The following is a 16,253-nucleotide window of genomic DNA, read 5'->3' on the forward strand; positions in this document are numbered from 1 at the left end:
TGATATTCTGAGAAACATAATTTATTAAGTGCAGCCCATGAAGATGTAATCAAATGTTCTGCTCGAAAATTAAAGACATGATTGTGTATTACTGAATGTTCACAATACTGTTACACTATTTAGACCAAATTGTCCATATCAAATTCTTTGGCTTGCTGCTGTACTGGTGTTTTACGGTAGAACATGATGAATTCCACAAATGTTTTTGAAATCATATCATCGTGAAAGGGTTTCATAGTGTAGCCACATACTGTATATTAGATCTGTAGACAGCAACAAAAAAATGTCATACAGTCACATGAAATGTTTAATAAAACACAATGTACACATATGCAGTCCTATGACCATACATTTGCTGGCGTCTAATTGTTAAACTCAGAATATATCAAAGCAGAGTTGTATACGTCATTTTTGCTTCTTCTTTGTAACAGCGAAATCAGTAGATGGAGTTGAATGGATGGAATACAACACTGAGCATGACATTACAAAACAAATTCTTGCCAATATGCACATTTTGTCAAACTCAAAGAATATTAAAGCATATACGTGTAACAGTATGAGGCAAAACGAAATTGTCATTAAACAAGTACAAAATAGAATCAATAAATAAATCAAATATATACCATATAAATGAAATAGCTATGTAATGGCTATGTTATTGTTTTTAATCATTTTAATATGCAGCTCCGTATTACAGCTTTTTATTTGATCTCTACAACATTTAGAATGGTGAACAAGTCAATACTGAAAATACAGCAATAAGCTTTCATAATTAGATAAACTATGTACATGTGTGTCTCTTGCCATGCTAGTCAAACAACTAAAGTTCTTCAAATTCTTCTTCTTTTTATGCACACTATACAGTTAGAGCATACAGCGGACTGAACGTAAACAGTTTGTGCTGAGAATAAAATACGTAGCAACTATGCATGGTAATTTATTTAAATTACTCTCAAAAATGTACAGAACATAAAGGCCACACATGGGAACAGCCCATATCCATTCAGACAGAAAGGTGAGGATAGCTTTGACATAAATATCGAGGGGGGGAAAAAAAGTCTCTTTAATCTCAAGGTGCCATCTTCTTGACCGTCAGCCTCACTTACCTCATCCTAGTCTTGTACCTCTTTATCCTCCTCCATCTTGTTCTCTGCTTCCTAGTTTCCTCTCTTCTCTCAGGGCTGTTTATTGAACCCCCTTACCTATGTCCCCCTGACCAATCCAGCTTGCCAACTCTCTCACTACCTTTGTCTTACACCTCCCTCTATTTGGCTTGCCCCCCTCTCCAGTCTCCGGTTGCCCCCACCATTTTCAATCACCCTAGACAGTTAATGACATGAGGGGAAATTAGTTCAGTAACGTCAACTGTAAAAGTCCAAAAGGCAAGTCATGGGGTGGGGCTGCGGGGATTGAGTCACCGACCTAGCTGGACAGTGCAGCCAAGGGGAAGTAGCAAGAGGCAGGTGTGTGAAGTGTGTTTTTAGTGTCTTGGTACTGATATTGTATAGTAGACACGCATTTTGCGTTGACGAATTTTCGAATCATGGCCGTGTTCCTGTAGGTGAGGGGTGGGATGTTGCTGGAGGTCTGAGAGGCAGGCGAGGTTTGGTGATATTGGTCAGTCAGAGCATGGTTGAAGCTAGCAGCTTTGCGTAGGTTCTTTGACAACGGTGAGTCCATCTTTTCAGTCCTCACTGGCTTGAGCGTGCAGAGGCCAAGTGGTCGCTGTGCTGGTTCTGGGCCCAAAATCGCAGCTTCTGCTTGCCTTTCTTCTTTGATTCTTTGGATCGATGCTTTCCTAAGCTTCCTGAGCCTCCTGAGGGGGAAAAAAAAGTGTTATCCCATAAATTTATGTCAGGTTCAGTCAACCTCAGAACATGTAATAAACAACAGACAAGGAAGGAAGACAAGAGACTTAGATTATTTTTTCCTGGCGAGGAGAACAGACAGAGATGTGCACAGTTACAATCTCCTACCATTCTAAAGCACATTCTACCCAGCCCTCTCTTTTTTATTTATTTTAGGGCGGTCGCTGGTTACACAGTTGTTGCTACTTTAAAGGTTGGGGGAATACACAGCAGCAACCATCACATATTTGAGTCATTGTGCAGATAACAATGCAAACGAGTCTTTCTTCGTTGTTTTAGGTTTCAACAGTCAAAGTTCAAGAGTTCATCTGAAAAGTGTTTCAGCCGCTATCTTGTGATAAGGACACAGTTCCTGTTTTGCAGCTGCAAGAGCATGAGTCATGCTTTGCAATACTATAAGAGTAAATATGGGATAACTTATGTACATTTATTCTTAACAATCAGCATCTTAAATACTGGAGGGGACCATTTTTTATTTTTATTTTTTTATTTTTGAGCAAGGCTACCCGGGGGCCAAATACTTTAGGACCAAACACACTTCCTAACCAGATGTATGGCAAAAATTGCATTTTAAGTATGTGCAAAATATGTGCTCTTATTTCATGTTTAATCATACATACTGTATATCTCAATGCGCGTATAGAAACAATATTGGAATTTTCTTTTCTTTTTTTATTAAGTCCTGTAGATGACATCCTCCTGTACGAATCCATTGAAATCTGCTGTTGAGATTCCTCATTGACTGCCGCAACATCTCAGCTGGGATGGATGGGGATGGGATCATTGTTTGATTGTAAATGGCATGTTTTAAGGTTTCAATTACTATGAATGAAATATTTTTTTTGCATCACTCTTGGTTTTATTAGATTGTTAAAAAGTTCCTGTTTTTTGTGTCACCCTATATATGACCCAATGTAAGTGCAACTAAGACATGTCTGCCATCTAGTGGTGATTGGTGATGTTACAATTTAAAAGCACCCACGGATTTGCATATTCGCTCATTTTTTTCTTTTTTTAAATATTTGACCATATTCTAGATTTATGTTCTATTTTTTCTGGTATTTCTTTTCTCCATTTCCCCTTGTCTTTTGTCGAAAATGTATATTGAATGTTAATCAACAGTTTTGGGGTTTACATTTTTTTTTTTATTGTTTTTATTTTTTGGGGGAAATGAATCAAGGGTCCACTCAGTGTGGTCCCGTCATGCGTGTCTGCCAGTTGCCCATCCGAGTTTAAACCAATTACCTGCAAAGCCTTGTTCATTTCACTGCCTTTGTATTTCTTTTTTGCATTTAAAAAATCCAGACATTTTATTTATTCTCCTAACTGACACTTGTGTAACTTGTTATCAAGCAGGCAGTACATCAAGCAGGAAAAGTCCATTTGTGGACCTGACGTTGTCCAATCATGTGCCAAGACTCACAGCCCCTGTCCTTTCAAAGACTTTCCATGAACTCTTATCAAGTTATTTCCTCACTATGACATGAAACATTAAACGAGTCAATCGTACTGTATATGTTGTAAGCTCCAATATTCAGGTTTGAACATGAGGTTTGAACTGTACGTTCACCCCAACACTTTCCAGTGCCAATGGAACTTGTGAAACTCAACTCTTCACAACTTCGTCCCTCAGCACGAGGTTAATCGATCCCAGGTTTCCCTGCCGGGACAAGACATGCTGGAAACTGACATGCTCTCATGGAAGCATGTGTGGTGAAGGTTTTGCACCCTCAACTCTCTGTGACAGGGAAAACGCTGGCTACTTCACCGCAAGGCAACAATCTGGCTGCCAAGGCCACAAATAAGATAACGAGGTGTGTGTGTGTGTGTGTGTGTGAGAGAAATATTTATGTAAGACAGAGTGAGTGTGAGGGAATATAAAGTAAAAGAAAATGTAATTGGGGTGGGGGACTTGGACGATGCGCCCAAATCTGGGTCCTGATGTAGAAAACACGCACTCTCCACGCCATGGTTCATGTGGGAGTCGGGTGAAGTGTGGGAAGGATGCTTGTGCAAAATAAATAGGTTTTTGGAAAACTTTCAATAGCTTCTGGCTCTCATTATTGCACTTGTTCAAGTCTTTCTCACGAAAAAATAGGTAAGCATGTGTAAAATGGCATTATCTCTAATTGCCTTCTCATATGTGCTTACTTTTGGCCTTTAAAGCACCCCGAGAACACACCCTGCGCCCATTCCTGGAGTCAAATTTGCACTTGTTTAAGCTGCCACGCATGAGAAGGCGAGATATTGCTCAGCTAATAGGCTCTGTCGATGAATAATACAGATGCATGCAAACATCAAACCATCTCAGAGCTATTTCCTGCAATTAATCTCAATTGGTTATTTTGAGCCACATTGCCAATTTAAGCCATGGTCATAAAGCTTCTCACACACAGCTTAGCCTGTGAGAACAAATTTCACATCACTTCCATCGAAATGGTATGCCCTGACATGGAAGAATGCGAGCGGAAAACTTTGTACACTTGCTTAACTGATGCCACTTTAGATTTTTAGCATGGCTTACAGCACGAGAATGTTTGTTAAAGCAAACCTGGAGCAGAGAGACATTTGGCTTATGGCAGATTTTTCCTAGCCTTTTAAAGAAGCAATTTTCATTCAAAACAGTGTTGCTAGGTGCCTGATAAACAACACGTTTAGTGAATCAGCTCAACGTAAATTATATTTGACAGCTATAAAGAAACTGGTGCGCCATTAAACTCCTGTAACACGGAAAGCTCGATTCCTTGGACACAAGGTTACATTTAAGCATTTACAGCAACTGTTTGAAATGTAAATAAAGATGAAAGTTTAAAAAAAATAGCTCTCGTGTTCGGGTCTGGGAACTTCTACAATGAAGCGTTAAATGTTTATACTTGTGTTTAATATCCACATCAAGCTTCTGCTTTCCGGAGGTGTCATGTGCAAATCATTTTATACAAACATTGAGAAATGACAACATTTCCCAGCTTTAAAAAGGTTGTTTTCTAAAAGTATATATATATAAATTGTGATGGACAAGCAACATTTTTACAGGGACAAAAAAAAAATCCTGATTAGAATGAGAAGAAGTTATAGAAGCGATTACAGAATGCACTCTATGAGTTTATCTCCGATGTTTTACAGTCATCAAGTTTAACCTTACCACCATTGGTAGTAGATTCATACAGTGCACCCAGTCTGACTATAGCACCTTTATTATTATTATTGTACTACATGTATTTGGCCAAACTTTGCAAAGTGACTGAAGCAATACACCACCACTATCACTTCAGGCCACTTGTTAAACTCAAACTTTTAATTTTTGGCAGCTAGAGGGCAACCAACCTCCACATGAGCCTCTTCCTCCAGATTCTGATACAATCAAAGATAATCTATCACATGTCTCCAAGAACCTCATTTAGTTTTTCCTCAAGGCACCAAGTATCCTGTACACGTCCATCATCTTATTTTAGTTAAGCTGATTACCAAGGTTCATAGAAGAGACTGTTTCATTTACCTGGAAACAAATCATTAACTCAAGTTGATCAATCCTGTCAAAACTATATATAAAATATTTTCCAAAATCTCATGGAATCTAAAGGTGATTTTATCTCTGGAGGCACAGCACGTTTAAAACCATTTGCCGTCTCCGTTTTTACATTGTCAGTGGAACATAAAGGATTGAATTAAAGGATAATGGCTTTTATCAGAAAATGATGATCCCTCACATGCTATTTATTTCCGTTCTGGCTGTGTTTACACCCCACAGCAGAAGCATAACTCACTAATGTTTAGTTTTCCTTTACAGATAGAATCTTTTTCTGCCAGCTTGACATTTGTATTTGAGCTGGAAATGAATGTAAATCAAACAAATAAACACCAAAAAAAATCTCAAGTACAAATCAAAATGTTTTGTATTCAAAATCAGAAGCAGAGCTTGCGGCGGGATGGTTGTTTATTGCTGTCACAAACGACCTTTCGTGGAATTCTTTTATGTTCATGTGCCTGTGTGTGTTTGAAACAAACACATGCCTGTAATTCCTTGTATCCCACTGAGTGTAAGCTCCTATGTCATCTACATGATCTTGAGAAATACTTTGGAGAAATATTCCTTTATTCTGCCCCTTTTGAGGTTCTCAGCAATCATTTTTAGACTTACTTTATTGTCATTCAAATATATTGAAACGTTGTTGCATGGCTCAAGCAGAAAAAACAAAACATTGTACATTGTATTGTAACAAAACCAAGAACACAACAACAACCAGCAGCTGAAACATGCTAAGGTTGAATAGAAATCAAATAAAAATAGAATATCAATATGATGTATTTAAAATACACTTAAAATTATAAAATCGCAGAACTCAAAATGGGGTGTTTCAATTTATTTATTAAAACCAATCTAATTGGGATAATTTCATGGCAGGGGGAGAAAAAAAAACAACAAGTTACCATATTACATCGTGCTGCTTGTTTCTATACCGCAACATTATTATTCTGTCTTGGACAGCCGGTGTCGAAAAAAAGATGGATTCTTTGAGAGTTGTCATGATTGTATTTTTATTTTCTACTACAGAAAAATCAAATAAAAAATGTTTGGTTTACTATCTTACAAATGTGAAACGAGGCTGAGCACCACCGTTTGCTAAGTAAAATGTGTCATTTACGGTACGTCTGGTGCACTAGTATGGGAATGTCACTAGTCCACATTGAATATAAAGCCTGTATCTTACTGAGTGGTGAGTGCTTCCAAACGTAGCAGATTTGGGTTCAGTCAGGGTTCTTAAAAGGTTACAAACATGTTCGCAAACACAATATTTAGTCCTATTGCTATAAGATCACGGAACCTACCAAAGAAAGATTAAAGTCTCTTCTTTCATCGGGAAAAAAAGTCTTATTTATATCTGTTTCCGTTTTGCAGCACTTAGCATTAGAATATAGCTAAGTTTCATCACTACTCACAAACCTGTTTAAAACACTGGAAAGAGTTTTTTTTGCAACATAGGTTGATCTCTTATACTCTGCTGCCACCTGTTGGCCATTTTTGTAATAACAACCATTTCTTTAAGGGTTCTTTTCAGTTCAGAGACTGCATTCTGTATGCTCTAGCATAAAAAAACATATACATACGTTTTTAGGACCATGGGATTATTTAAAATAGAACGTTTTTATATGTTTTCGGGAGAAAATGTGTTAAAATACAAAAAAAATAATAAAGCATGATGTTAGAAGAGCTGATAGGCTTAATGAAATTAAATGCATTATGGCTTGAGTGACAATTACTAAAATTTGAAGTCTTGGGTTGCTTCTCTTTTTTTATACTAGAGGAAAGGAAGCAATAAATAAATAAATAAAGTCAGTGACATATTACAGTACATTGCGAATTCTCATGCAAAGCTTTTGTTAAATATTACTTTGCAACTGATTTGTGAACAAATAGAAAAGCATTGACTACAGGCGCAGGCCAAATGAGTTCATCCACTAACAGCGCTGGCAGCGCTGCATAAATCGAAGGCCCAATCGTACCTCCGTTGCTTGCGGTTTGAGAGAAATCAATGACCAACCGCAAGAAGGCATTAAGACATACGGTAAATGGGATCATATTCTGCTGTTAATTTTTTTTTTAAATCCCGTTACCCTTGCGCATCTCTCGGTGCAGGCTTCTAATTAATATCCTTCACAGCACAAAGGGAGGGGTTGACATGTTGTAAATCAACAAATTTGAAGTGGTGTACTTAAGGTAAATTCATATTCAGCAGCTCATCTCTTGCATAAGCAGGCCGTAGTGCAGGCCATCATTTGTGAGGGGAAAAAAGAGAACTACTGGCGCCAGTGAGATTTGATTTCAGGGGGAGGAATTGGATTATCAGCCATTAAGGGCCTCCTCACACATACATTTGTAACGTTGTGAAGGGAAAAGGAGACATAGCCAGGCAGCGTTCTCTTTACTTACACACCGGCGGCCGTCTGGAAAAAGGTTACATACTGTATACACCAACGCATCTCCAAACTGCTACTAATGTTTCATCTGATTTATAAGTGGAACTCGGCCCAATGACATCAGGTGAGCTAAAGTTCAATAAGATGCAGTCCAAAGCTTGGCCCAAAGACTCGAGTTTTGCTTCATTTCAGAGTTGGATGCTATTTCCAGATAAAAACATGCCAAAAATGCAGAAAAGTACAATATTTTAGAAACGCTGAGGGAAACAAATGCTGGGAAAAAGAAATGATCATAACAGGGAGAACAATCATTTACAAGACGCTCACCTTGCCAACCAACTGACAAGAGGTTCTCTGCACAGTGTCACTGGGCTCTAACAAGGTTACTGTATGTCGCACTCTTTCATTCACTCTTACACTTTCTGCTTCTCTTTCCCCTCCCATGATCTGCTTCCTATCACTGTGCTGCTGGGCTCAAATGATTTAAAACACACACATTCCAATTCAAAAAGCTAATGTTGGGATTAGTTTGCTCATTATTTTCTCATCTAAAACCCTGTGCAGGATATGCGGAGGGATTAATGCATGTTAGCTCACCCGTTCGCTCTTTGATGCTCTTTCTTACTGACAATAAATTGAAGTGAAAACCGACTTTGAGATTAACATCTCTAAGCGGAAAAGTCCCGGCTAAACATGCATGAATGACAAGGTGATTAATATGGCCAATAGTCAGTACGGACAGCATGTTTTTTCCCCTCTGAGAGGGTCTATCATAGCCACAAATGGTCCAATAGGGCCAAAGAACAGAGGATGACCCTGCACATTAAAGTATCCATCAGTCTGCTCAAAGTTTAACGTGACACTTTACTGCATTTCACAATATGTTAACTGTTCCCTTGTGCTGTTTGGGTTACAACTCCTGGCTCCAGTGTCTAAAGGTGGATTAACAAGCATTATTATGTTCTAAGGTTCTCTCCCATGCCTTCCCTTACGTACTTCTACGGTCGCTAACATTAGCAGACTCATTGGAAACAGCTTCCAACAGTACAGGGAAACCTGCAATTCAGTGTTTTTTTTGATTGCATCATTAATCTTGGAAACACTGGGACCTGCTTCTTCATCCTTCCAAGAAGCACTTTGGAGGGTACAGTATAACCGCGGTATTTGTAATTTCTAAACTAAAGAAGTATACAGGATCTTTTTTAGACAAGAAATAGACTGATATGGTTTACCGATATTAGTAGCCAACGGATCCCATAACCAATATTTGGAGCTGATATTCATTTGCAGTAAAAGGCATAATACTGGCGTCAAAATTTTGAAGGCCGATGCTTCAAAATGCCAAATATCGGCGCAGATAATTGGCGTATCCCTAGTCTGGACATTTTCTGTCTGCAAGTAAAATAGATAAATGTAATAACACCTTATTCATGGCATTAAAGTAGCACTAACTTTCAACTTTAATAACATATTTTCATAACTATTCTGATGAAACATCGACTTAAAACTAGTTGAATGGTACACTTTTGCCATGGCCTGAGGGCGTCTGTATCATTTTTACTGGCACTAAGCAACTTTGAGGAGGATGTAGGAACACTGCCATGCTAAAAAACTACAAATGTGCTGACTGCTTTATGCCATATGTCCTTGTATGTCGACGCTCAATTACTGCTTTCCTGTCAGAAGCTGCAAAACAATTGAATACGTTTTGTCTGAGGATATAGAAAAGAAAAAAAGAAAAAAGGAAAGCTACCCGGATAAAAGGACAGTCAAGGATCAACATTGGCCCGGCTTTCACTCGCTGGCGTGAGCTAAAAAAACGACACAACGCGCTTGTCCTCATGGGAATTGTGGTCTTCTTTCAGACATAACATTACCACTTTTGTCCATATGGTGCCGCCATAATCAACGTAAACTGAAAGTTCCTTAGTGTTGTTTTAAGTATTTTGATTATCTTTCCTTTTCATTTCCAAGTGATACAGTTTGGTTTGGTTTGGTAAAGAAAGACATTTCTTGTGTTTACATTGCAAAGGGTCTCAAAATAACTATCCTGCAAGGTCCCAATTTTCGGTATCACGTTTTGGTGGTGCAGGTGGCAATGATACATTACAGCACACTCGTTGAGTAACAAGGGATTCAGTATCATCATGAAGGAAATTTAAGTCTGAGGAGCCGAAAGTCGAACCAGTGACGCCAGTACAATCAGCTCACATTACTGACAATCAATGGCTAGCCCCACACTTCACTTCATGTCACCCACAATGGAAAACAAAGCTTTACTGCTTTGAATGTCCTCTTTATGCAACTTCTGTTACATCATAATTTCAGTTTGATGGTTAATACTGAAGTGTTGTGGGACTTTTAGTGTCATATTGTCATATCAAGACATCAGGAGGATTACACTATAGAGGTTCATGAATCGCACTATTGCAGACAAGATCATGTCAACATCATCTGATGGACTGCTGTCCGCATGGGTGTCAAAACCATATTCTGAAGTTTGTTTTTTTCTTCCTTTTATCTATATATCAGTTAGAAAACCCAGGACTATAAATATTCAAATCATATATTGATGTGAAAATTTAATAATATGGTTGCTTTAATAAAAATGATTACTGCCACTGTGCAATGGGGTTGTCAAGGCGCTATCTGTGACCCCTGCACGATCTGTGACGCGCATGCGCGGAAGATCGGCCATCTTGGATCGCGAACTACGGCAACAATACTAGAACAAAATTTCATATGCCTGTGCAATAAAATAAAATGATACATGAAAAAAAACTTTTTTTAATCATCATTGCTCTCTCTTTTTATTTATTTTTATATTTTTATTTTGTATGTGCGTGTGTATGTTTGTGTGCATGTATACGTGCGTGTGAGTGTGTACTCATTAGTTCACCTAAAACCTATAAAAAATCCCATACCGTTCACCTAAACCGAATACTTTAGAATCCAGCTAGAGTCGTGAGGTTGTCAGGAGACCCGAGGAAGGATCAAAGAAAAGAAAGGAAAGTGAAATCCAGCACCGACCAGACATGACCTACAACCCACCGGGTTACCAACCAGAGTCTTTCACCAACCCCAGAAATATCTAAATTCCAACAAATTAGGGAGACCTCAAGAAACCAAAGGAGAGACTGAGGAAAGGAAGGAAGGACAGATGAAGCAGAGTGAGATCCACAGACCTCAGCTTCCACCGATTCAACGACCAGAGCAAGAAGCAGATTGTGTTTGAATTTCGATAGATGCTGGTGTGGTGAATCTGGCAAAAAAACTTTGATTCTTGATGAATTCTAAAGTAACTAACTAAGTAACTTTTGTTCCTATACGTTTTAAAGATGAACATTTGACTTTTTACCCCATTATATTTCCAGTGAGTCTGCATTGTTATACTTTACAGTAGGTCTGCGGTGTGTGTGTTTTAAATGACCCCCACCCCTCACCCAGTCACCCCTTATGCTATTGTAACCCTAAGATGTTGTTGTTGTTTCCGGAGGCTGGGTAAAAGGCAGGCAACAAACAGTTTCGAGTTGAATCCTGCTGCTAAATTAACCAGACACGGCAGGAAAGGATTCAAGCATGTCTCTCTTAGTAAACTCTCTTCTCGAACGAGGCTCGCTCGGTTACACCTATCTCTCCTCTCTCTGCGCTCATGACATGTGCAGTACACAAAACATGTCAGCATGTAAAACTAAAATAAATACAAAACCAAAAATAATAATTCACAAAACAAATATAAGTCAATTGCAAGTAAATAAAAAATACACATTTGCAAACATGTGTTACACTATGATAATGGCCACACATTGTTCTAAAGACATTAAAAATAAACCGTACCCACTCTCACAGAAAACTATAATTGCAGTATGTGTCAAAATCTTTTCTATTCGTACAAGATATGCTTGGGTACAGAACTTCTTTGCTTAAAAAACAAACAAAAAAAAAAAAACGTGCACCTGTCCTGTACATTTCACAATGTCTGTTTCATTTTGCGTGTGTAAACGTGTTTTGTGGTTGCTGTAGTTAGCGATTAGTGTTGTTCCGATAATGTTTTTTGGCCCCCAATACCGATACCCAGCTTTGCAGTATCGGCCAATGCCGATACCATACCAATACCTACGGGGGATTTTTTTCTCAACGTGAAAAAGCTGTCCTGCCATTGGTTCAGAGCATTCAAGGGCCAATAGGATACCTTAGCTCGGCATACAGTGAACATATCACACATCAGTGAATGTCTTGCATGAACAAGACACAAGATGCTGCATCCAAAGTCCTATATTAGAGTCAAAATTAATGGTATCGGCATGTCATTTGTTAGTACTCCCCGATACCGATACCACTTTTTTAATGCAGTATCGGGGCCTCTGCCGATGCCAGTATTGGTATCGGAACAACACTATTAGCCATCCAAGATGGCCGATCCTGCCCGCGTCACAGATCGTGCCTTGACAGAGGTTATTGTTGTACATGAATGATTCCACTTATTCGTTACTGCGCCCCTTTTTGTGTGAGACATTTCAACATCCGGCATCCACAAGTACGTCTGTTTTCTTGACGTCACATTGTCTTAATAACAACAAACAAATGACAGAGCTTGCTGATTAATATGATGAATGTCTATAAGTCTTTCATTGCAGCAGTTGAAAGTTAAGTTGAAAAAGAAAAGTATATTGACTTCAGCTGCATGATCTGTCACCCATTGTAATTCTTACTGAGTTGGAGGAAGTTAACAAGGGCCCCCCACAGGACCAGATGGTTTCTTACCAAACCATGCAAGGTTTGTTAGTTTTAAGTAGTGTTGTTCCAATACCGATACTGGTATCGGCAGAGGCCTGCATTAAAACAGCGGTATCTGTATCGGGGAGTACTAACAAGTAACATGCCGATACCAATAATTCTGACACTAATATAGGACTTTAGATGCAGCATCTTGTGTCTTGCTCATGCCCGACATTCACTGATGTGTGACATGTTCTATTGGCCCTTGAATGCTCTGAACCAATGGCAGGACAGCTTTTTCATGTTCAGAAAAAAACAACAACTTAGGTATCGGTATGGTATCGGCCGATGCAAAGCTGGGTATCAAAATCGGCATCGGAATAACACTAGTTTTAAGCTACTCTCTGCAAGATTTACTGTACATATGGAAGAATACACCTGTTTGGTCATTAATAAATACAACTAAAGAATCAAACTCTACAGCAGTGTAGAAGACACAAGACACAAGAGTCTACACAGTACCCATCCATCCGAATATGGGCAAAAAGTGGAGTACAGCCTGGACTATTCACCACTCACATACTATCTCACATACTGTCCATTTAGAGTCTTCACTTGACCTAGTAGGATTGTGTGGAAGGAAACCAAAGTAGCTGGAGAAAACTAAGAAACAATAGAAGAGCTCCATCCCTTGACAACAAGTTGTCAATTATTTTGAAGGCAGAAATTAATACCTTCAATATTTGCTATTTTTCTGTCTTGCGAGTGTACACGGGCCTGTGAATGCATGAAACTCCTTTCTTGATTTCCACTTTGAAATCAGCTAAGCTAAAGAGCAGTCAATTTTGTCTTGAGAGCAGCCAGCCAGTGAACAACCATTAACGACAGCCTGCATCTGGAAACCACAGCACTCCCGAGACGAGCGAAGCCCCCACTGTGGTTTGCTATCTCCCGACTGGCTCATCGACACATCTGGACTTAAGTACATGTGACTCTCATGCTGCACAAGCACTTGGGTAAATGAGGGATAATTAGGCTTAGTTGGCTTTAATGAATGGCTTAATGTTGTGTTTTATTTCAGATGAGAAAAATAGAAAGCGCAAGGCTTATCAAAGGCAGGGCCGTTGTGATGCGGTGTGTTGCTCTTGCGGCCTGAAAGTTTTGTAATTGTTGTACGGATGGGGTCAAGGCAAAGTGAGCTGAAGATAGCAGCAGCACATGAGGGAGTGGTTAAAATGTGACCACAAATTTAAAGATTGGGAACACACGGTAGCAAATTGATCTTTATATCTGGAAAGTTATTACAGATGTGAACGGCGTCATTGCTCAAGGACAGACGTAGCACTGGATTTCTTATACTGTAACTGTACATTTGATAAATATGAGGAAAGAGACTTTGATCATCTTATAATATATAACACCTTATAATGCTTCATGACTACATCATCTTCACATTTGTTGTTGTGTCACAACAGGACACTCGATATTGTTTCATGACTACAATTTTCATTATGTCCAAATGTATGTTTTTGTTATAGTGGCTTGTTTGCTGCAGCACTATTACCGCTCCTACTAGCAGAGACACATTTCTTTGTAAAGATGATTGTGATTACGCAGGTGTTATATGATCTGATGCACACAATGCTTTGCCGATTAATTGCTTGCTTGCTTTGTTTGAACCTATGAATAAAAAAAATAAAAATACATGAACTAAAATACATTGCCCAGCACGCTTTATAAGTTCAAAAGGAGAAGGAGAAAGTAAAAGGCCCCTTCACCGTCGATGAATAGTAATCGCCACATGTCGGCGTCCGGTGCAATGCAAAAAAGACTGTAGAAAATTGAAGCCAACAGAACAAGAAAATTTTACATAAATTTACTTGTAAGATTTTATAAAAAATAAGAAAATAATACTAGGCCCATATCAACCACTGCGGTCTTGAAAATAGTATTTCCAAACTAAAAACCAGGAATGTCGATTTTTTTCAAGCTGTAATAAATAGAACTGTTTTTTTTAAATACATGAGTATTTTTTTACACTTGGATACCTTAGCCTGAGTGTCAAGCAGGGAGGTAACAGGTCCCATTTTCTTTGTCATGACCTAGCCAGCCAGGAAGTGAACCCACAACCTTGAAGTCTGAGGGTAGGCACTCTACCACTAGACCACTGAGCTGGTACTGAAACAAGGACAAATGAGCTTAGTATAAATATGACGAAATTAACCATATTGCACTCATGTTTCCATACTTGTATTTTTTTCCTTTTTTTTTTATTTATTAGTAGATTGTGGAAAATCTTAAAATAAGACAATTTATGAAACCCAAGTTCAGGGCCTATGATGTTGGTTAGTTGTCATCTTAAAATGTGGGAAATGCTTGTTTTAATCCTCACAGTACTTAAAAATGGCTGTTTAACACTCAATGCCAAGACTGCTTGATCAAATAAGATAATTAAGTAATAAGTATCTTAAAATAAGCACAATGAACTTGCCTGACAATTTCATTTTAAGTAAAAACAACTTGTCAAATCAAAATAAGCAAATTTAGGTTAAATTTAAGAAATTTACTTAAGATGTTATACTTTACAGTGCGTGCACACTCCCCTCCTTGTCCACAAACAAGGGAAAAGTTTTGTTCCCAGCACGTCCCTGCTGTACATACTGTACAATATATACAAATATACTGTGCATACTTTATGCATACATACATCCATAATTATATACAGTACATATACATATGTATATACTCAAACATTACATACTGTACATATGTAAATTAGTTTACCATTTGGATTTATGCCAAATCCATTCGATTGGGTAATTTTTTCCAAAAGACACGTCTTATTCCAAGAAATTAAAAATCCAATTCGATCATAATGGTAAATGGAGTGCACTAATACAGCGCTTTATCTACACCATATGGTGTCCAAGGTGCTAAGCCTTACACTCACTTATAAACATAAACATAAACATATCTGAGAGTACCATGACTGTACGTAGCCAACGCGTCAAACAACAGAAACATTGGTCAAATTCACCCAAAAAAAGTTGAATATGACCAATCAAGCTGCGCCCAGTTTTTCAATTCTCGGTTATTTTAACCAATGTTTAACCCCTAACCGGCGGTTAAATTCTTAACCCGCCATTAAATATGTGTTGTTCAAAACCATGCCGTTTACGTCACTGGTTAGCACGGATATTTCCCACAATTACTCTTTTTATTTACTTCCGGGTCGGCAAAATAAATGGATATTCTCCAAACGACCCCTGGCACTGGACACAAAAAAAATAAGCAGGTACTTCTCTGCTGACGAAGAAAACGTTATTCAATCAATGGTTGAAGCAATTTAAGAGTTTTTGAGAAATAATTTATTTTTGTTATTTTTTATTCATTATCATTAATTTTTTCTACTGTATGTATTATCAGTGAATATTTTGTGTATAATTTTTGTTTTGTTTTTGTTTTTATTGTTCATTTTTCCTTTCGGACAACCCGAAAAGAAAAAGGGCTGACGAGATGAAGCCGAAGCTTATTAATTCTTATTTAGTATTTTTGCCAATATTTTTGTAGCATATAATATTGCATGTTTGTCAGATTTTTCTCATATTTTTGTCAGTTTTTTTTTTGTCTAACATATTTGTATTTTTGACTGAATTGTATTTTTGTGTAATATTTGATAGAATAGTTTTGAATTATTTGTCTTTTTGTATTTACATACATCTAATATGTGTGTATTTTCCAGCTAATGTA

General features: G+C 38.0%; 1 protein-coding gene across 1 annotated transcript in view; it reads right to left on the reverse strand.

The window, feature by feature from the left end:
* Positions 1–289: 289 nt before the first annotated feature.
* The window catches only part of rspo2 (R-spondin 2), a 76,058-nt gene continuing 60,094 nt past the window's right edge, over positions 290–16,253 (reverse strand). Inside the window, exon 6 of the mRNA XM_077575738.1 lies at positions 290–1,816. Coding sequence (XP_077431864.1) covers positions 1,692–1,816 — 125 coding nt within the window. The 3' untranslated portion in view covers positions 290–1,691. The remainder of the gene's footprint in view (positions 1,817–16,253) is intronic.

The sequence above is a fragment of the Vanacampus margaritifer genome, chromosome 9 (assembly GCF_051991255.1).
Source record: "Vanacampus margaritifer isolate UIUO_Vmar chromosome 9, RoL_Vmar_1.0, whole genome shotgun sequence".
NCBI lineage: Eukaryota > Metazoa > Chordata > Actinopteri > Syngnathiformes > Syngnathidae > Vanacampus > Vanacampus margaritifer.